The 21,976-nt window shown below is 34.8% G+C and overlaps 1 protein-coding gene across 6 annotated transcripts in view; it reads left to right on the top strand.

The window, feature by feature from the left end:
• The window catches only part of kif1b (kinesin family member 1B), a 101,847-nt gene that overhangs the window by 23,955 nt on the left and 55,916 nt on the right, over positions 1–21,976 (top strand). For 4 of the 6 annotated variants that reach the window (XM_073823212.1, XM_073823209.1, XM_073823211.1 and 1 more), the window contains exons 3-13: positions 8,844–8,920; positions 9,098–9,277; positions 9,509–9,574; positions 10,242–10,420; positions 12,240–12,351; positions 12,945–13,022; positions 13,739–13,804; positions 13,917–13,934; positions 14,153–14,228; positions 17,139–17,217; positions 17,348–17,490. In XM_073823212.1, coding sequence (XP_073679313.1) covers positions 8,844–8,920; positions 9,098–9,277; positions 9,509–9,574; positions 10,242–10,420; positions 12,240–12,351; positions 12,945–13,022; positions 13,739–13,804; positions 13,917–13,934; positions 14,153–14,228; positions 17,139–17,217; positions 17,348–17,490 — 1,074 coding nt within the window. The remainder of the gene's footprint in view (positions 1–8,843; positions 8,921–9,097; positions 9,278–9,508; positions 9,575–10,241; positions 10,421–12,239; positions 12,352–12,944; positions 13,023–13,738; positions 13,805–13,916; positions 13,935–14,152; positions 14,229–17,138; positions 17,218–17,347; positions 17,491–21,976) is intronic. The other 2 variants (XM_073823208.1, XM_073823210.1) reach the window with 1 other exon arrangement.

Below are 21,976 nucleotides of genomic sequence, written 5' to 3'. Positions count from 1 at the left end.
GGTGGTTTTTCCCTGTCTTATCTGCCTTATCTCCAGTGCTGGATGATGATAATCAAATGGAATAAATTATTACTAATTTCACTTCTTCTAGCACGGTGTAAACCATCCAGCCATAAGCATACCTCCTTTACATAAACAACAAATGAAAATGTCTATTTTAAGAGCCGTTTTCATTGTGGTAGGTCTCTGAAAATGGCTATAGGCCTTCATACAGTCATAACAGATGACCTCATGTTTTGTAGAGGGCCTGGCATTCTCTGGCTGCGGTGCTTAAACTCAGTATTGTTCTTCGGCCTTCCTGTTTTCTTTCTCTTTCACTTAGCAACATGAACGACATGCTGAGACTTCTCAAATGCAGCAATACTGCTCAGAAATGAGCAAAGGAGCTTAATGCACATTACAGCCTCTGTCTGTATCCTCAAATGCCCTTGCTCAAAAGCATTCTCAGATTTCCTAGTTTGATGGATGCCAGATATTATTGTTGTGATATCATGCAGCCATGCGCTGTTTATGAGGAACTTGCAGTGGTATGAGGAAGTCACACTTTTTTTTTTGAACCACAACATCTCTGTGTCCATGTTTTTTTTTTTTTTTTTTTTTTTGCACTTATATGCTGATAGTGATAATGGAGTCCCAAACTTAATTTCACTGTTAACATATGGGTAAGTTTAGGTATTTCTGGCCTTTGAGATTTCTAAAGTAGAGTGACAGACTACTTTAGGGTTTGTGGGCACAGCCGGTGTGGTTGAAGCTGCTGTACACCCTTAGCGTTTGCTAGTTTCGTGATGATTTGTGGTTGCTTGTGATCTTCTGCACCTGTGAGAAGAATGTAGAGCCTGTGTTTTGCTCTCTGCTGCCTCTACAGGTAAATGGGTGTGCAGTTCATAGATCATTCCAGATAGGAACACAAGCTGGCCTCTTTAAGCTTTCCTCTTTAGGATACAGCAGGCCAGATCGGTGTCCGCAGATGCCATTCTGGATGTAAATCTTAGCAGGTGGAAATTAGTTTTGTAAGCTCAGTGTTGTCCTTAATTTTTTTTGTGTTTTATGAGAAATATATATTGTACAGAAACTGCTCAATCACACCTACAGAGAGGCATTTTATTTGATTTATTTTTAGTTTTTTTTTTTTATGTTTTGCTTTGTTTCATTTTTTTTATTTTATTTCTGCACTGTGTTGTTTATGATTTTGTTTAATTTTTTTCTTTTTATTATTTTGGCCCTTTTTTTATTTATTTTATTTTCATATTTAATTTTTTTTTTAATTTGTATTTTTTGTGTTTATCGTTTTTTTATATTTTGCTTTGTTATTTAATTTTATTTTCTTTGGTGTTGTTTTGTTTTTATTTACTTTTTTAATTTAATCTTGCATTTTTATTTACATTTTTATTTAATTTGTTTATTTTATTTATTTTGTTGTTGTGTGTCTATTGTTTGTTTCTTTTTTTCTTTAGTTTGTTGTGTTTTGTTTTATTATGCATTTTATTAGTTTTTATATTTTGCTTTATTTAATTTTATTTTCTTTGGTGTTTTTTTTGTTTTGTTTTTATTTACTTTTTTAATTTGTATTTTTTGTTTATTGTCTTGCATTTTTATTTACATTTTTATTTAATTTGTTTATTTAATTAATTTTTTTTGTTCTGTGTTTATTGTTTGTTTCTTTTTTTCTTTAGTTTGTTGTGTTTTGTTTTATTTATTTTATATTTTTAGTTTAATGTCTTGTATTTTTATTTTATTCTTTTATTGAATTTATTTTAATTTATTTTATTTGTGTTTTGCCTTATTTTATTTTTGTTTGTTGTTTATTGTTTTTTCTTTTCTTTTTTATTGTTTTGATTAGTGTTTTGTTTGATTACATTATATATTTAAGTTTTATTTTTCTTTAAGTTTTTTTTTTGTTTTGCTTTTTTGTTGTTGTTCAGTGTTGTTTGTCTATTCGTTGTTGTTGTTTTTTTATAATTTTGTTTAATTTCTGTGTTGTTTTATTTATTTTATATTTATTTTATTTTACTTTTACATTTTGTTTTTTGTGTAAATAAAATATTTTTTTACTTTATTAATTACATTTTTATTTTATTTTATTAATTTAATTTAAAAATTAAATTAAATGTTTTTTTTTTTGTTAATGTTTTGAAAACCGAAACTAGCATGGAAAAAAAACCACAATAAGTGCACTATACAACAAAACTTGGCTAATTGTAAAAACCTGGCAACGCATTTCAAATCAAACAGCAAGTCAATAGTACAGAAACTGTTCTGAAGGCTTAACTGAAACTTTTCTGCAGTCTACTAAAATGTACTTCACTAAGTAATACAGCTTGTTCTTGTATGGTACTCCTGAGGATATATTTCAACAGTTTAATGACTGTTTTTGTTTGTTTGTATTAAAAATCTGGCTTTTAAAACCACTGCAGGCTGTTAACGGTGGATATTGATTTGCCTGTGGGCTAAAGAGCAAAGTCTCATGGGGTCCGAAGCTGGAGGCACATATTCCACCGCATTAGGCCAGGCATGCCTGCTATTCTCAGGTCATCTCTCACTATCTGAAATAAGCCCAGGTTTATCATCACAGTCTGAAAGTTGATACGCTTTGAGCAGCCAGATGGGTTTTTCATTCTTTCCTCTAAGCTTTTCCTGCGCACACGCAGGTCAGGCAGTACAGTCTGCTAACTCATTTAAAATCCCTCCTGCTTGAGTTTCCTACAGTGATGAAAGCCATTAGTCTTCATGCATCTGCACCCTGGCATCCTAGCAGGAAAACCACCGTTTGCGTTTTTGTGTTTTTGCTGTGCCAACTTTATCCACCCTTGAGTTGGTTTGTCACTTGGCTGCAGAAAGTGCGAATTTGCATAATTGTTTCTGTCTGCAAAATCCTGTCGAACCAGTGTTTTGTGTGTGCGAGTGAGTTAAACATCCAGTCAGACTTTGTTTTTGACGATCACATGGCATTAAGCTGGCCTCAGCTGGAGAGGTGTGGGGATTGGGGTCAGGACATTGTTTGGGACGAGTGAATAGCACGTTTAGTTTGCATTTGCATAATGAGAGGCTCTCCATTGGCTGGTGGGTTGTGGTCTGCCTAGGGTTTTGTCCAAACATAATTGGATGGATTGAGAGGTTGTTTTGAGAGGTTATTCACTCATTTCAGCCACCTCTGTACCAATTAAACTGTCATTCATAACTTTGAGGAGGTTGGAAGGACTAGACTATCCTTGGCCAGCTGATGGTGTTCATTTTCATATATGAACATAAAATGGGTCGTTTAAGCTAATGTTTAGTCTTACTTGGTGCAAAGTGTTCAGCAGTATACATTATGCATTATAGTTTACTAAATCCCTGATACAAACAACAGGCTGCTTATGGTAACATTATAAAATGTTCACTTCAATAGCTCTATCCCAGGTCACGCTTACAGGGAGCCAGTTCCCACAGCAAAGAATGTTTTTCCTCTTAGATTGAAAATTTTTAGTTCATTATTTTTTTTTTCTTTGAAGTCAGAATTGCGAGATACAAACTTGCAATTCTGACTTTATTTCACACAATAAATAAATGTTTGCAATTCTAACGTTTTCTCGCAAATGCTAGTTTGTATCTCACAATTCTCACTTTTTTTTTTTAAACTAAACTTGAAATAAACTCGCAATTGTGAGTTATAAAGCCAAAATTAGGAGATATAAACTTGCAATTCTTACTTTTTTACACAGTTCGGAGAGAAAAAAATGTCAGAATTGCAGGATAAAAGTCTTGCAATTCTGACTTTTCTCACAAATGCTAGTTTGTATCTCGCAATTCTGACTTTTTTTCTCAGGATTGTGAGATATAAACTCGCAATTGTGAGTTATAAAGCCAAAATTACAAGATATAAACTTGCAATTCTTACTTTTTTACACAGTTCGGAGAGAAAAAAAAAGAATTGCAAGATAAAAGCTTGCGATTCTGACTTTATTTTATTTATTTTATTTTTTTTGCAAATGCTAGTTTGTATCTCACAATTCTGACTTCTTTTCTTGCAATTCTGACTTTTTTTCTCAGAATTGTGAGATACACGCAGTTACGAGTGATGAAGTCAGAATTACAAGAGATAAACTTGCAATTCTGGGAAAAAAAGGCAGAATTGCAAGATGAAAATATGAAATTCTGACTTGTTTTCTCACAAATTTTTGTTTTTATCTTGCAGTTCTGAGAATTGTGAGATATAAACTCACAATTTTGAAATGTAAAGCCAAAATTGTGATATAAACTGACATTTTTCTCAGAGTCGCATGATATACACTAACAATTGCGAGTGATATAGTCAGATTTGTGATAAAAACTTGCAATTCTGACTTGTTTTCTCAAAAAAATGGTAGTTTGTATCTTACAATTCTGACTTCTTTTATCTCACAGTTCTTGAGAAAAGTCAGAATTGCGAGATACAAACTCACAATTGTGAATTATAAAGCCAAAAGTCCCGAGATTTAAATTCACAATTCTGACTTTATTTCACACAATTCTGAGAAAAAAATCAGATTTGCGGGATAGAAACTTAAAATTTTGACTTGTTTTCTCAATTGTGAGATATAAAGTCTTCGTTTTTCTCAGTCGCATGATATACACTCAGAACTGCGAGTGATAGATCTGTGAGATAAAAACTTGCAATTCTGACTTGTTTTCTTGCAATTCTAACTTTTTTTTGAAAAAAGTGAAAAAAGTCAGAATTGCAAGATGTGAACTTGCAGCTGTGAGATAAAAAGTCGCTATATTACCTTTTATTTTTTATTCAGTATTTCTGTTCTTCTGTATTTAACTCTGTGCTCGGTTCACTGCTGATGTATATTGAATTTTCTCAGACCCAATGTCTGGCTTAATGTCTAATTTTCAAATCCTAATGCTTTCATTTGCAGTCTTCTACATGTTCAGTCAGATTTAAGGGATTTTAAACCATGAATATGTGAATTTTTAACAGTCTAATGGCATTACAATTGTCACATAATTTGGTTTTATATTTCAAGCTTGAAATGATAACAAGGCACATGTCTTTGGGGAGCTGGACAAAATCTAATTGAATAACGCAGATGATAATTCTTATTTCTGCATCCCACTGTTCAGTGTGGTGGTCGTCATAGTAACAGGCTTAACTTTTGCTATGGCTTGCGTAAGCAGTGCTGATGTAGGAGACATTGATAAAATGGCAACAAAAGATTATTAGAACTCTTTGTGTTTTCTTTTAATGCGAGTATGTTTTCCTTATAGGTTTTAAGGATAGACTTCTAAATACTGCCTGCATAAATGCTTGTGGGCTTTGAATGCAATTCGCGTTTACTCTGTCATTTGAAAATGGCAGAATGAAAGCTGTCTGCGTCAAACAGACGTGAGAGCCCCACACATGTGCGTATGTGAGCAAGGCCAGGCTTGCCGGTTGTCCACCTGTCTTTCGGCCTTCGTGTTGATCTTTTCATCTCATCAGTGTTCTGATATGACTGGTGAACACAGTGCATGATGGGAGAAGCATTTATAGTCCCTCTGTGCATTTTGTTCCAGGAAAGAGGGGCAGAATGACTGCAGTAATGTAAATCCCTGTGTGTTTTACCCACTGCTCCAGTTTCCATTTGGCCTTAGGTCAGAGGTGTAATCGCTCTTTATTTAGCCTCTGTTTCTCCTGAATGACACAGGCCTGTCCTCCGTCACATTGACCATGTGAGGATGCAGGACTTGAGGAAAGCACCTGCTTTCAAAAACCTGGGAACGTATCGGTTGTCTTTCCAAACGGACACGCAACTAACCAGCTCTCTGAGAAAGAGGCCCTCTCCAGGAAAACCCTTGAGATGCAATCTATGGATGGTCCTACAGATTTGTCTAGGGGCCTATGAAATCTGTTTTATTTTTTTCCAAATTCCGTTTTTTCTGTTTAAAATGTTCTCTGTTTGACTCGGATTTAATGGTGAAATTAAAACATATTAATCAAAAAGCATGTCTAATTGAAATCATGAAACTTTAACAGCAATTAATTAAAAATGTAACAAAAATCACTTTTTTAAAGCCCTATGAAATGTTTGTTTTTTTTCTCAAATATTTTCTTAAATTTGTCTTATGTCAAAAATCATTAGGATATTAGGGAAGGATCATGTTCCATGAAGACATTTTTGAAATTTTCTTACCATAAATTTATCAAAGTTTGATCAAAGCAATTTTTAATTTGTAATATGCATTGCTAAGAACTTTATTTGGACAACTTTAAAGGCGATTTTCTCAATATTTAGATTTTCAAATACTTGTCTCTTGGGCCAAATAATATTCATTAATGGAAAGCTTAACTATTCATCTTTCAGATGACAGTTTTAATTAAATTTTAATGTTCAAAAGCATCTGTAATTAATTGATTTTATAAAAAAAATATATATATATTATTTTATTTTATTTATTTATTTATTTTTCAGAAATACTGTTGTGTATTTATTGGTAAATATTCCCTAAAAAAAATTGATGGTATTTTGACAGGTTGCTGTGAAGACCTTTAAGTTTCTATTCATGTATAATACGATGAGAGTTTTTCTCAAAAGAAATTGTAAAATGTTCAGAAAGTGACTTTTAATTCTAGAGATTATGTTTATAGACCAATCTGGTGTTTGCAAACAGTGGTGACATTTTTGTGCGCTGAAAATGTCAGTTTTTAAGTGGCAGTCTATGGAAACCATGGATTAAAAGAATAAAAAAGGTAAATTTGAGTTTATATTGTAAAATTTTGACTTTATATTTTCTGAGATTATATCTCACAATTTTGATTAGAAAAATCAACTCATCATTTTAAGTTTTTATCCCACACTTCTGACAAACTTGCTATTGCTGAGTTAAATCGGGTTATAAAGTCTGAAATACAAGATATAAACTTGCATATGTGAGGAAAAAGGTCAGAATTGTGAGATAAAATAGGTAAATGTAAAATGTTAAAGGTTTAAATAGTATTTCATGCTGTAACTGGAGGGCTAATATAATATGTCCCAAATGAACTGCATTTGTGAATATTATGTAGACCTATTGTTCAAATTTATGTAGAGTAAACATAGCAGGTTTCATCCATTAGCCTCAGTTTAAACATCTATGTTTAGCTTCAAAAGGCGTTTTTGGCGTCAGTATTCTATAAAAATGATTTGCATTCTGATTCTGACATTCAAAGGCACAACAATACATTTGATCACTTATTCCGTGGATTTTTCCCATTTCGCTCCACTTGTTACCAGTGTTTTTTTGCCACAATGAATCACTCGTGCACAGCTGCAAGTGACGTAACTGTGACGTCTACTCCAAATTGGTCTATGTACTCATATTTTAAGAGGCTGAGGCTGAAAACACTGCAAGCGTCACTCACGATTTGTATCTTTCAGAAAGAAGTGGCTCAGTACCCAGCCCTCCTTTCTCATTTCCACTGAATAATAGATGAATTCGGTGAGATTAGCCAGTGTCCCAGAGGTGCTGCTGGGGGATTTACTCATTGCAGGGGGCTCAAACATCCTTGACTGCAAAGAACCTCATGCTTAATTAGACCGTTGACTTTTTATGTATAATCCACACCTCTTTCCTTTCTCTCTTCCATCCACCCATGCTTTGAAGATGGAAAAAACACCACATTTCTCTATTTCTGGGCTGAGAGGTCATTTTTTGTTGCAGCAGAACAGAAAAGCTGTTATGTTGTTGTTTGGATTGTTGCTAAGACAGCACCGTGTACATCCCATTCGTCAGTCTTTCTCTTTTTTCCGCCCACCCAGCCAACTGACCTCACCACCCTGCGCTCTGCCGGTGGAATGCGTTCGTCTGGATCGAATCAAGACCTGAACGCGCTCGGGGGCCCTGCTGGCCAACTCCCGAGTCAGTCGAGGGGACTGCAGCAGCAGCTGGCTTTCTGATACCTATAAATATCCTACAGTAGATTCCTGCGGTCCCGCAGCCTTTTGGGCAGCTCACTCCCAGGCTTAGTGTTCTGATGGTGTGGTGGTGTTGAGACGAGGGTCATCCTGAATGTTTAGGACACGCCAAATACCAGACAAGCCTGTAGATTCCTGTTTATTAAGACTGCAGGGATATGTAGCAACCTGCCGAGAGCGGGGTGGACAGTATGTGTGTGATCTGTCAGTGAAAACAGGAAGAGGTAAATTTGACTTTAACTGTGAGTGAACCGAACAAAGAGGAGTTATGGTTAGTCACATGCAACAGGTGGACCTGCTGATCCCACATAAAGACATTTTTGAGTCATCAGTTTTCTTTTCGTTTTTTTGACACAAGCCCGGCTGAGGTGAATGTGTTCTCTCTCAGTTGATAAAAACAAAAATAGTTCGAAATGTGACTTTCATTTCTCATTGCACAAATATGTGACTCTGGACCACAAAACCAGTCATAAGTAGCATGGGTATATTTGTAGCAATAGCCAACAATACATGGGTATGGGTCAAAATAATATTTTTTTTTATGCCAAAAATCATGGGGATATTAAGTAAAGATCATGTTTCATGAAGATATTTTGTACATTTGCTACTGTAAATATATCAAAACGTATTTTTTATTTAGTAATATGCATTGCTATGAACTTCATTTGGACAACTTTAAAGGATATGTTCTCAATATTTCGATTTTTTTTCTTTGTTCTATCCTAACAAAGATTTAAGGCGATGTATAAATCTCAATAAAAGAAAATTGACCCTTATGACTGGTTTTGTGTTCCAGGGTCACATATTATCACTATAATTTGAATAAATGAAAAGTATATCAGACATCTTGCCTCTAGATATTGACTGTAGATAGTGTGCAACCCTTCTAGATATAATTTCCTGAAACTGACAAGTGAAGTCACACTGATTTTTCCCTGTTTTTTGCAGCTATTTTGAACCCCAAGAACCCAAAGGAAGCACCTAAATCCTTCAGCTTCGACTACTCGTACTGGTCTCACACCTCAGTAAGTCTCATTTTCTCTCTCTTTCTTCTTCTGTACCTTTTCATGCTGTTTCCGCTGAGTTGGCTCAGTGGACAATAAAATGTGCATGTAGTCAGATTTACAGCTGTAATTAATCATCCCCCCAAAATAAAGTCTGTATTAACGTGTTTTGTTCTCTTTTCTTCATTTCTCCGCTAGCCGGAAGACCCCAGCTTTGCGTCACAGAGCCTCGTGTACAATGACATCGGGAAGGAGATGTTGCAGCATGCTTTTGAGGGATATAACGTCTGTATTTTCGCCTACGGCCAGACTGGAGCTGGCAAGTCCTACACCATGATGGGAAAGCAAGAGGAAGGACAGGAAGGCATTATTCCTCAGGTATGTATGTAACATCACAGCATATGTATCACCTTAATGGATCCCGAGTAAAACACATGCTTAAGAGCTCAACACCAGTTGAGATGTTTCTGATCTCAAAGCAGACATTGCCAGAAGACATTAAGGCATTAGCGCTCCGTCTAGCACGTCCAGCAGGGGTAGAGTTATTTGTGCTCTGTATCGATCGCTCTCTCTCTCCTCCCTAATGTGCTCTTTTTGTCCCCCTCCCAGCTCTGTGAAGATCTCTTTGAGAAAATCAATGACAATAACAATGAGGAGATCTCGTACTCGGTGGAGGTAAGCAGCAAACACATCATGACTCCTCAGTCCATTCCTGTGACTCACTTCACACGCTCTCCATCTATTGAAACGCTGTTTTTGTTGTGTTACCTCAAAGCATTAAACTCAGCAGTGGGAGGGTGATGGATTTCTTCAGAGCCTACTCAAGTGTTCAATAATTGAGAGCTAAACATGTTCACTTCAAAATTTGCTGTGGTATTAAATATGCTGTTAATATTTATGGCTTTTTAAAGGATTAGTTCACTCCTGCATTAAAATTTCCTGATAAATTACTGACCCAAGTCATACAAGATGTTCATGTCTTTCTTTCTTCAGTCGAAAAAAAATTAAGGTTTTTGAGGAAAACATTCCAGGATTTTTCTCTATATGGTGGACTGATGGGGATCAACGGGTTGAAGGTCCAAATTGCAGTTTCAATGCAGTTTCAAAGGCATCTACACAAGGAATAAGGGTCTTATCTAGTGAAACAATCAGTCATTTTCTAAAAAACAAAAAAGAAATTTATATACTTTTTATTACTTGGGGGTGAGTAAAGTATCAGGACATTTTAATTCTGAAGGTGAACTAATCCTTAAAGGCAACATGTGGACTAGATTTTAGAAATATTTACACTTTATCTCAGGTTATATATTCTAAGGTTCTAATTTCTATATGCTTATTGTAGGTGGCTTACATGGAGATATACTGTGAGCGGGTGAGGGACCTGCTAAACCCTAAGAATAAAGGGAACCTGCGTGTCAGGGAACATCCTCTACTTGGACCGTATGTTGAAGACCTCTCAAAACTGGCCGTCACGTCTTACACAGACATAGCTGACCTCATGGATGCTGGTAACAAAGCCAGGTGAGAGAGAAAAAACATGTAAGTTGTTCTGTCCTGTAAGTCGCTTATAAGTGGTACTTATAGACCAATTTAGAGTAAATGTCACTGTTACGCCACTTGCAGCTGCACATGCATTGTGGTGGCAGAAAACACTGGTGACAAGTGGAGGGAAACGAGTAAAATCCATGGAAGAAGAGAAAAAATCTATTGTGCTTTTGGATGTCAGAATCAGAATGCAAATCAATTTTATATAATATATTTATATATTAACAGACTATGGATAAAACCTGCTGTGATTGCTCTACTTTTAAAGCATAAATTTGATCATTTGATAAACACTATATCTACATAATATTCACATGCAGTTCATAGGGGCATTCTGTATTAGCCCTACAGTTACAGAATGAACTACTATTTAAACCTATAACATTTTCCATAACATTTACCTATTTTCATCTCACAATTTTGACTTTTTAAGTTTATATCTCCTAGTTCAGACACTTTTAACTCACAGATTTAACTCAACAGTTTGTCAGTTCTGAGGAATAAAAGCCAGAAGGTTGGGATATAAACTCATCACTCTAAGCCGAGTAGAAAAGAGAATGATAAGTTGATTTTTCTTATCAGAATTGTAAGATATAATCTCGGATTGCAAGAATAATGTCACTTAAATTTATTTCTTAGTCACGTTCTGCCACCAGATAACAAAAAAAAAACACTGTTTGCAAACACAGAATTGGTCTGTTTTTTTTTCCACTTTGGATGCTGGTGTTGAAGGATAGTGGGTGGATTTTTGTCAAGGGGGAAATTGAAACGCATTGTTATGTTTCGTCCAGTGTTACTCTGACTGAAAGTCATGTGTAAATGTGACTCTTGGGAAGGAGTAACACGCTTCTAATCCTCCCGTGCTGATTCCCAGGGTTTATTTGTGGAGAATGTGACGTGTAAAGCTTGTTTCTCTCGAGAGCATCCCACCCAGTGCCATATCCGGCACATGAGCCGCGTTGATGTCTTATTCCTGCTCTTACTAGCACTTTCCAGGATTATTCTCTTACACTCTGCTGATAAGCATCTCGAGCTGACTATGAACTTCCAAAGCAGCCTTTCAACCATTTTCAGGCCGATAAAGAGATTAATAGTGGATAAAGAAAAAAAAGGACTAGCCTGAAATAACATACAATACCACATTAATTTATTTATATACATTTATTGTTATGATTCTTACATTGTAAAGCCATTCAAATAATCATTCTTGATGTTTTAATTAATTGTACTTCACCCAAAAATTCAAGTTAAAATAAAACTAAAACTAAAAAAGCTACATTAAAAATAAAAAATAAACTGTATTCAATCTGTAATCTGTATTCAAAAAATTTTCAAATTCAAATTTTTCTTTTCTTTTATTTTAAATTATTTTTACTTTATTTTTTGACAGACCCAATATTTATTTTTTGAAATTTTATGTTATGGTTTAATATTACAATCTATATTCAAAGCAAAAATATTTTATTTTATTTTTCTATCATTAATTACTCACCCTGAAGTTGCTCCAAACCCATAAGATCCGTTCATCTTTAGAACACAAATTAAGATTTTTTTTTATGAAATCTGAGAGCTTTCTGACCCTGCATGGACAGCAACGCAACTGTCACATTCAAGGCCCAGAAAGGTAGTAAGGACATCGATAAAATAGTCCATGTGACATTAGTGGGTCAACCGTAATGCTATTACATTATGTAATATCCATTAATATACGTTGTATATAATCATACATTAGTTTTACTCAAATAATTATATGTATGTGACACCTCTGACACTTAATTTCTTCCTGTATCCTCAGAACTGTTGCCGCCACCAACATGAATGAGACGAGCAGTCGCTCTCACGCAGTCTTCACTATCGTTTTTACCCAGAGGAAGTATGACAGCGAGACAGACCTGTCCACAGAAAAGGTTGGATATTTTACACCCATCCACAGCCATTATGACACTTCGCAGAGCTCAAGTTCATCCTGCAACCCAAAGTCAGCAAATCCTGTACCAAGCAGAAAAGAAAACTGAGAGAAAGAGAGCCGTCCCACTCATCCTGTGTTTGTGGGGCTCATTGTGTAATCACTGCGGACACAAAGAGCGCTCTATGAGGTCCATGGACACAATGGCTATTGTACACAGCTACTACATTAGATTCACTACACAGGTCTCGCCTCAGCCCTCGCTCTAATATTACTCATCCAGAATTTGCAATGCTGGCCCAAACTCAAGCATGACACAAAATGAAAAGATAACCAAAGCATCCTTTAGCACTATTAGTTTTGCATGCACGCACCAGTGATTTTACAAGTACCCTAAAACGATTGGACGATTGAACTATTTAGTTAAATTATTAATGCAACACAGGATTTACAAGTGCTTTCCGAATTATCGAGTCACTATATCAGAAATATGTATATGATTCCCACATACGTAATATGCCTTACTAAAGAGATTTTTTTTGTGTCTTTTTTTTAGTGTGCGTTGATCAGTCTGAAAGTATCTCTCTGTTTCAGGTCAGCAAAATCAGCCTGGTGGATCTGGCAGGAAGTGAGCGTGCTGACTCAACAGGGGCCAAAGGAACCAGACTGAAGGTACAGACTAATTTTACAGCCTCTCTAGAACTCCACAACCACCTGCCGTATGTAAAAGTGACTGCGCTGTCCTCCACACAACACAAATATTCTGTGAATGTGACATGCATGACTTGAACACTCGAAAAAATGCATCACAGCTATTTTTATTCCTTTAAAGGAGAAGTTCACTTCCAGAACAAAAATGTACAGATAATTTACTTACCCTCTTGTCATCCAAGATGTTCATGTCTTTCTTTCTTCAGTCGTAAAGAAATTATGTTTCAGGTATTTTCTCCATATAGTGGACTTCTATGGTGCCCGCGAGTTTGAACTTCCAAAAAGCATTTGAGGTTAAAAAGTATATCAATTGTCATTTTTCTTTTAAGAAGATAACGATCGTTTCGCTAGATAAGACCCTTCTTCCTCGGCTGGGATTGTTTAGAGCTCTTTCAAGCTGCATTTAAACTGCATTTTGGAAGTTCAAACTTGTGGGCACCATTTAAGTCCACTATATGGAGAGAAATCCTGAAATGTTTTCCTCAAAAAACATAATGTCTTCACGATTAAAGAAAGAAAGACATGAACATCTTGTTTGACAAGGGGATGAGTAAATTATCTGTATTTTTGTTCTGTAATTGAACTTCTCCTTTAAGGTTCTGTTTGTTTTAATTGCAAACATATATTATGCTAAAATGTATTAAATTTGATGCTATCATATTTTTTCTGCTTCTTAGGAGGGAGCAAACATCAATAAATCTCTAACTACACTAGGAAAGGTTATTTCTGCCCTGGCTGAGGTGGTGAGTATTATTCATAACACCTGTTTCTCTCTCAGCCTGTTTGCTTGCATGTCTTCAGTACTGTAATTCTGTGTGCTGTTTGTCTCTTTCCTGGCAATGCTTCCCTTCCCAGGATAACTGTACCAGCAAGGTAACCTTTCCCGGTTGTATGGTCTCTAACCACTGAACCACATCTCTATCTAAACCTATCAATCTTTATCCATGTAACCTATTGTCTTAAAAAGTGTGTGTTATTCTAGTCTTGATGTCTCATACATCAAGTCATTTCCTGAACCCCTTTCATTATTAAAGTAGTAGCTGTATTTACATGCTATATTCCAACATGTTTTATCGGCTGTTTTAAAACAGAGCAAGAAGAAAAAGAAGACAGACTTCATTCCTTACCGAGATTCAGTGTTGACATGGCTGCTAAGAGAGAATTTGGGTATGGACGATGATATGTGGTGATTTATAAATTTATTGTATATACTATAATGCGTGGGTATTATTAACCAGCTTCAATCAATTCTGTATGTAATATATTTTATTTGAATTTTATTTTATTTTATTTTATATATATATTTATATATATATTTATTTATTTTTTGACAGACCCAATCTTTATTAACTGAATTTTCTTTTTTTTTAATCTGTATTGAAATCCAAAATATTTTTATTTTATTCTATATTATTTTATTTTATTTTATTGACAGACCCAATCTTTATTTTATTATATTATATTTTATTTATTTTATTTTATTGACAGACCCAGTCTTTATTCACTGAAATTTTTAATTTTGGCTAAATATTACCATCTATATTCAAAACCAAAATATTTTATTTTATTTTATTTATTTATTTTTGACAGACCCAATCTTTATTCACCAAATTTTTGTTTTTGGCTAAATAATACTATCTATATTCAAATCCAAAATATTTTTATTTTATTTTATATTATTTTATTTTTTTGACAGACCCAGTCTTTATTATATTATATTGTATTATATTGTATTATATTGTATTATATTATATTATATTATATTATATTATATTATATTATATTATATTATATTATATTATATTATATTATATTATATTATATTATATTATATTATATTATATTATATTATATTATATCATATTATATTATATTATATTATATTATATTATATTTGACAGACCCAATCTCTATTCACTGATTTATTTATTTATTTTTTTGGTTGAAAATATTATCTATATTCAAAACCAAAATATTTTATTTTATTTTATGTTATATATTTATTTATTTATTTATTTTTTTGACAGACCCAATCTTTATTCACTGAATTTTTATTTTTGGTTGAATATTACTTTCTATATTCAATACTAAAATATTTTTGGTTGAATATTATTATTTTGAAAATTATTTATTTTATGTAATTTTATTTTATTTACAGACCCAATCTTTATTCACTGCATTTTTAATTTTGGCTGAATTTTTGTAATCTATATTTAAAACAAATATATTATTTTATTTTATTTTACTTCATTTTATTCTGATGGAATATTACTAGGGGTGTAACGATATTTCGTAGTATGATATTTCGCGATGCAAAAATGTTACGATATGTATCGTAGAGTGATGACGATACATTTACTATATGAAGACAGTCTAATCCTATTGGTTGAGTTGTCGACGTCTCCTACTCGCTGCTTGTGCTTTCATTTCAGTTGCAAAAATCGCTTGAACTGAATATTAGTAGAGCAACATGAGTTCGGCTGAAACTGAAATTGAAGATGACCGTCTTCTTATAAGTCCGACGTCTGGCACCATTTTGGTTTTCCAGTCTTGCGACAGGACGACGGTAAAAAATTACAGACAAAACACATATTACAGTCACGGTGCCTGTTATTATGACATGAAAAGTTTCGTGCTTCAGACTCACCAGCTTTTGGAGTCATACATTGGAACAAACATTTCTTAAAGCTTTTACGGCTCTTCGCGACAGGAACCTCCAAAGACAAACATATTTATTCTTTTTATAAGCAGCAGCCACGATTTAACAAGTTACCGGACAGATTATTATTAACAACCAAAAGAACATTTCACTGAGCGCATGTCGGAGTGTTGAAAACATGATCAAGATCATTTAAAGCTGTATGATCCATAAAAAATGGAGAAAGCCTATAAATAAAGAAAAAAAATCCAGAACATGCGTGTAGTATAGCCTACGACTTTGTTTTGCCAGATAAAAATAAATTATTTGTAAAATATCATAGTTAACTGTGTCTGATATGAAAACTACGCTAGTCATTGTCCCATAAAATGATAAATAGCAAATAACACATATACTATTTTCATTACGTTTTATTTATTTTGTTTTTTGTAAAATAAAATGAGACCTTGTTGTTTGCAACTATGTTCATCCCGAGACTGCGTCGCGAACACCGGCTCGACTGCAAACCGCTTTCATTACGAGAGAAAGCGGCAGCCGCGCCCCCCGAGAAAGGGCTTTTAAACGGTCTTCAGACAGAGCGTGAACACAAGCACGGGACCGTTTGAGAGCAGCTGCGTGTCAGCGTGTACCGGATTGAGTCCAAAAAAGCAAATACCCATACCTGTCACCCGTCCGACCCGCACCCGCACGGCACCCGACAGATAAATATTATCCACCTGTTACGTCAATTTCAGCGGGTCACCCGTTGGGTAGGACTCTGTTTCGCACACACATAGAATCTTGCGTCCCAAGCAGGTTTAAAGAATTTGACATCTTGACAATTTTATCACTATCATGTTAAATTTAACATATTTTTCAGTGACAGGCAGACCTATTCAGTTGTTAATTTGAATACAGAAGGTTTTTATTAAACCTTAAAATGTGGCCTTGTATGTACAACAAAGAAAGTTATTGAAATTAGTTTATTTTTTAAATAAATCAGTTATTTGATTTTCAGTTTCATGTTTTAATTTTTGTTCAAAATATCGTGATATGTATCTTATCGTGAAACCAATATCGGGATATGTACCGTATCGTGACCTGGGTATATCGTTACATCCCTAAATATTACTATCTGTATTCAAAACAAACAGTTTATTTTATTTTATTTTAGGTTGAATGGCACTATCTATATTCAACTGATTAAAGTAAAATGTTCTTATACAATGCCAACCAATAGCTATTAAATTAAAATATTGCAGATTTACCTTTAAAAATGAATTCTAACCATTTAAAACAACAGACATTACAGTTTTTTTTTTAATTATCTGTGGAATGTGCATCCTTTAAACTCATTGGCCTCTCTTAGATGAATACTCCAGTCGAAAGAAATTGCATCACTTGGTGTTTCTAATTGTTTGCATAATTGTGTTTACCAGGAGGGAACTCAAGGACAGCTATGGTGGCCGCCCTGAGCCCTGCTGACATTAACTATGATGAAACTCTCAGCACACTCCGGTAAGAATTCACATCCTTCTCCCACTTCCCATTAAACAGCATGACTTCAATTCTGATCTTAATTGTCAAAAGTGGACTCTTGTGATATCAAAGACAGTTTGAATCATTGTCATTGTTTGCTCATTCACAGATATGCAGACAGAGCCAAGCAAATCAAGTGCAACGCTGTCATCAACGAAGACCCCAATGCCAAACTGGTGCGGGAGCTGAAGGACGAGGTGACGCGTCTGAAGGACCTGCTCCGTGCCCAAGGCCTTGGGGACATTCTGGACAGTAAGTCAAGGCACAGCGCCCCCCAATGGCTACTTCTACACATGCCCAATTGCCAGGCAAATAGGAGGCTGCTTGATGTACTCACAAGTGGCAAATACTTCAGCTCTGATCTAATGCTGCAGTCTCGCCCAGTCTACATTGTCTTCATGTTGTTGCTTCTACGTCTTCATTTAACCATTTCATCAACATGCGATGGAGATTAGGGATATGATGGTTAGAAATAACAGTCCATCTTGTTACAGAGTGTTTCCATCTCATGTTTGTCTTCACAGTATTTTGTCTAGCCAAATCTAACTGCCTCTGTCAGTCATTCCTCTACTAGTCCTCTCAACTCTGACCTCTCAACCTTCTCCTGTTCTTCCTGCTTCCCTTCAGTCGAGCCAATGGGGGATGATTACCTTGGAAGTGGAAGCAAATGTGTGTATACGCTTGACAGGGGCCGCATCCTCTCGCTCTCCCCTTGTGTTACCAGTAGCTTATTCATTGCTTCTGGAATACAAACGTGTCAGCTTTGCATGCCTCAGTTTTTTTTTTGTTACTGCAAGGAATCGCAGACATACAACAGATAAATATGCGATGGATTGGATGGGTTGGCTTTATGCTTGCTCTTACCCTAATTTGATTGACCGTCTGGCATGGTGCAGTCTTAATGGCAGGCTTTTTTCCAAATAAGCTTTTCCCCACCCATAGCACGATAGATCTGAGAGACTGCATATGGAAGCACTTAGGGATAGGTCACCCAAAAATGAACATTTTGTTATCATTAAATCTTTTGTTAAGCACAAGAATGTCCTAGTTTCAGTTCCATACAAGGAATGGTAATTTGTGCTTTTAAAATTCCCCAAACCAGCATCATGTAACCAAACAGACAAATCTTTATTTGCAATTAAAGGAAGACAATCAGTTCTATTGTATGGCATTCTGCTGAATGTAAATTTGTTTAGGAAGCTGCCGTTCAGAAGTTTGGGATCAGTAAGCTTTTTAATGTTTTTTTTTTTAAAGTATTTTCTGCTCATCAAGGCTGTGTTTATTTGATTAAAAATACAGAAAAAACTAACCTGGAAATCCAGAGGTCTCGCGAGAGCACAATTTGAATTGTCTCTGCAAGACACTCTGGCATCGAGCAATGATCCACATTACTGCATTACGTAAGCAGTTCTGGGAACCAATCAAATCGGTGTATCTGATGTAGGCGGGCCAGAGGCGAGCTAAACTGATGACGACAGCGCTCCGACGTCCGGAATCATTTAGTAAACAGATGAACACCAGTTGTTTGAAACGGCTTTGGCCGCTACAATGAATGAGTTAGACTTGGCTTTTCATATAAAAGAGGAACAGAAAACCACGCTCGAATCGTTCCTTTGTAAGAAGGACTTTTTTGCTGTTTTGCCGACTGGATACGGCAAGAGTTTAATCCATCAGTTAGCTCCGCTGGTAGCTAAGCAAATGGGGCTTAGTGAAAACTTAGTGATTGGTCGTGGCGTTATCCAGTTGCGTGCATTGAGAGTTTCAAATGCATGCTTGGTGTCGCCCCTCGAGTTAGACATTTTTCATTGCTCGATGCCAGACCCTTAATCTTATTAGATTAGGGTCTGGATTTTTCCAGGCTAAGAAAAAACAGTAATCTTATGAAATATCGCAATTTAAAATATATGCAGCTTTCTATTTTAATATACTTAAAAGTAGATTTTATTTCTGTGATGAAAGTCTCAATTTTCACCAGCCATTACTGCAGTCTTCAGTATCACATGATCCTTCAGATGTCATTCTAATTTGCTAATTTATTTTCCAGGCTGGAAACAGTTGTGTGATTTTTATTTTTTTGATTTTTATTTGGGAACCTGTGATACTTTTTTCAGGATTCTTTGATGAATAAAATGTTTAAAAGAACAGCATTTATTTAAAATAGAAATCTATTCTAACAATATACACTACTGTTAATTTAGGGTCAGTAATTGTTTTCTTTCTTTGAAAGAAATGAATGGTTTTATTCAGCAAGCATGGGTTAAATTAATGAAGTGATAGCAAATACTTATATTGTTGGAAAAGATTTCTATTTTGAATAAATGCTGTTCTTTTTCTTCATGAAAAAAGTATCAGTCTCCAAAAAGCATCAGCATATTAGAATGATGATTTCTAATTGATCATGTGACACTGAAGACTGCAGTAATGGTTGCTGAAAATTCAGCTTTTCATCTCAGAAATAAATTATATTTTAAAGTATATTAAAAAAGAAAACTGTTATTTTAAATTGCAATAATATATCATGATTTTGCTTTTTTGATTAAATAAATGCAACTTTGAGCATAAGAGACTTATTTAAATAACATTAAAAATCTTACCGATACCAAGCATTTGAATGGCAATGTAGTATAATATGAATATACACATGCACATACAGAGTATGCATTGTCAAAATTAATATTAGTTTAATAGTCTTTTTAAAAAATGTGTCTTGAATTGAAAGTCAATGCAAGCCTTTTTATCTTTATAATATGACACATTTTCAAATATGAATATAAAACAAATAACAAACATGATGAATGTTCAATTTAAATGGTTTGTCTTGTTCCATTTGGTTTTCCACTTGTTTTAAACTAAATGTATTGAGGTTTAGACTTAAAATAAATAGAATAAGAAACAATACAGTTTATTTATTAAAGTCAAAAAAGTTGAATTGTAGTATAATTTTTAAAAAGATCAGTTATTCAAAATTAAAGGAATAATATATTAATGAATAATGACTTAAATTGAGTTTTTTTGACTCATATCTATTGTATGACATTTGGTGGAACGTCAAAGATAAAAGTTAGATAAAAGAAATGTGACCCTGGACCACAAAACCAGTCAATTTTTTTTCAATTTCGATTTATGCATGATCTGAAAGCTGAATAAATAAGCTTCCATTGATGTATGTTTTGTTAGAATAGGACAATATTTGGCCGAGATACAACTATTTGAAAATCTGGAATCTGAGGGTGCAAAAAAATTACGGTAGGAAATTTACAAAATATATTCATGGAACATGATCTTTACTTAATATCCTAAGGATTTTTGGCGTTTAAGAAAAATCAGTAATTTTGACACACAATGTATTTTTGGCCATTGCAACAAATATACCTGTGGTGCTTATGACTGGTTATGTGGTCCAGGGTCATAAATAAAAACAAGATGTTCATTTTTAGGTGAACTATCCCTTTAATATAATCTGTTATTGTACTTTATTGCAATCTTCCTCTTTATTTTCTGCCTAGTGAGGTTTTATCTGTCATTTAACTGTTCATTGCAGGTCACGATATTAACGATGTTAAAACAATGATCTATCGGAGAAAAGGTGCATGTTTTCATCATCTTACATTTGTAGAATAGCAGTTGCAGTGGTAGTCTAAGAATACATAGCCGCTTGAGTCCTCTTCCTTCCCGTTCTCCTGCACAACCAAATCAGTGCTCAGGTGGCTGTTTGGTTTTTTTATCTGTCTGGGAGTTCTTGATATGCGCAGAGAGATGAACGCACACTGTGCTTTCTACCGCTACAACCATATGGCGCTGGGAAAGCGAACATTTTAACTTGACCGAAATGCTTGCCATGGTCTGTGTGCTAGCGGCCTCAATCGCATCATCTGAACGCATGAACGGTAATGTAATGCAGTGCTGCTACGCCGCCATGTTGGCCTAGTTGCTTCAGGAGAGTCTTTTCAGATAAATGAAGTGGGGGAAAAAATCCAATCGAGTGAATATGCAGCAGAGAGCTCGACTGAACTCAGATAAAGCTCCCTAGGAGAGGTTTCGTATGCACGGTCCCCACCTAGTCACCGTAGCAGTACCAAAAAGATGTTTTGAAGAGCTTTGTGGCAGCCAAACACTGACAGCATCATGACTTTAAGAGTGATGTGCTGTGTGGAAAAGACATTTTATAGCTTGTATCTGCAGCATGTTATCATACTGCTCTTCCAGCCCCCATCCCCAAGCTTCCCTCTCCTGGTTTGTGACCTTTATGCAATCTCTCCAGCCCACATCTCTTCTCTCACATCTGAGAAGTGATGTCAGTTTTCACCCAGGTCAGAAACAAGTCAGACTGATTTATCACATCACAAGAAGTGATTTATCACATTTAAAAGTGCTTGTATAATCGGCTGCACTGTTTGTAGGTCACATGTTGTTGAATATTACATAATTTATTAAATAGAATACATATTTACTGCATGTTGCTCTCAAAAAAAAAAAAACAGATAACATTTATTGTCATAAAATAAATGCATACTTTAAAAATCTTATTTTTAATTAGTACCTTTCAAGTAAGTTATTTTCAAGTAGAAGTATTATTTTAAATAAAAAATGCTGTAAATCAGTGCTGTTAAATCGATTAATCGCGTCCAAAATAAGTTTGTTTGCATATGTTTTTTTATTACTGTGTGCACACAGTACACACAAATATATTAAACACATACTTTTATTTTGGATGCGATTTAATCAATTTGATGGCACT

The sequence above is a fragment of the Garra rufa genome, chromosome 18 (assembly GCF_049309525.1).
Source record: "Garra rufa chromosome 18, GarRuf1.0, whole genome shotgun sequence".
NCBI classification, from domain to species: Eukaryota; Metazoa; Chordata; class Actinopteri; order Cypriniformes; family Cyprinidae; genus Garra; species Garra rufa.
Note: the sequence above shows the minus strand (reverse complement) of the source record. Positions and strands in the feature narration are given on the sequence as shown.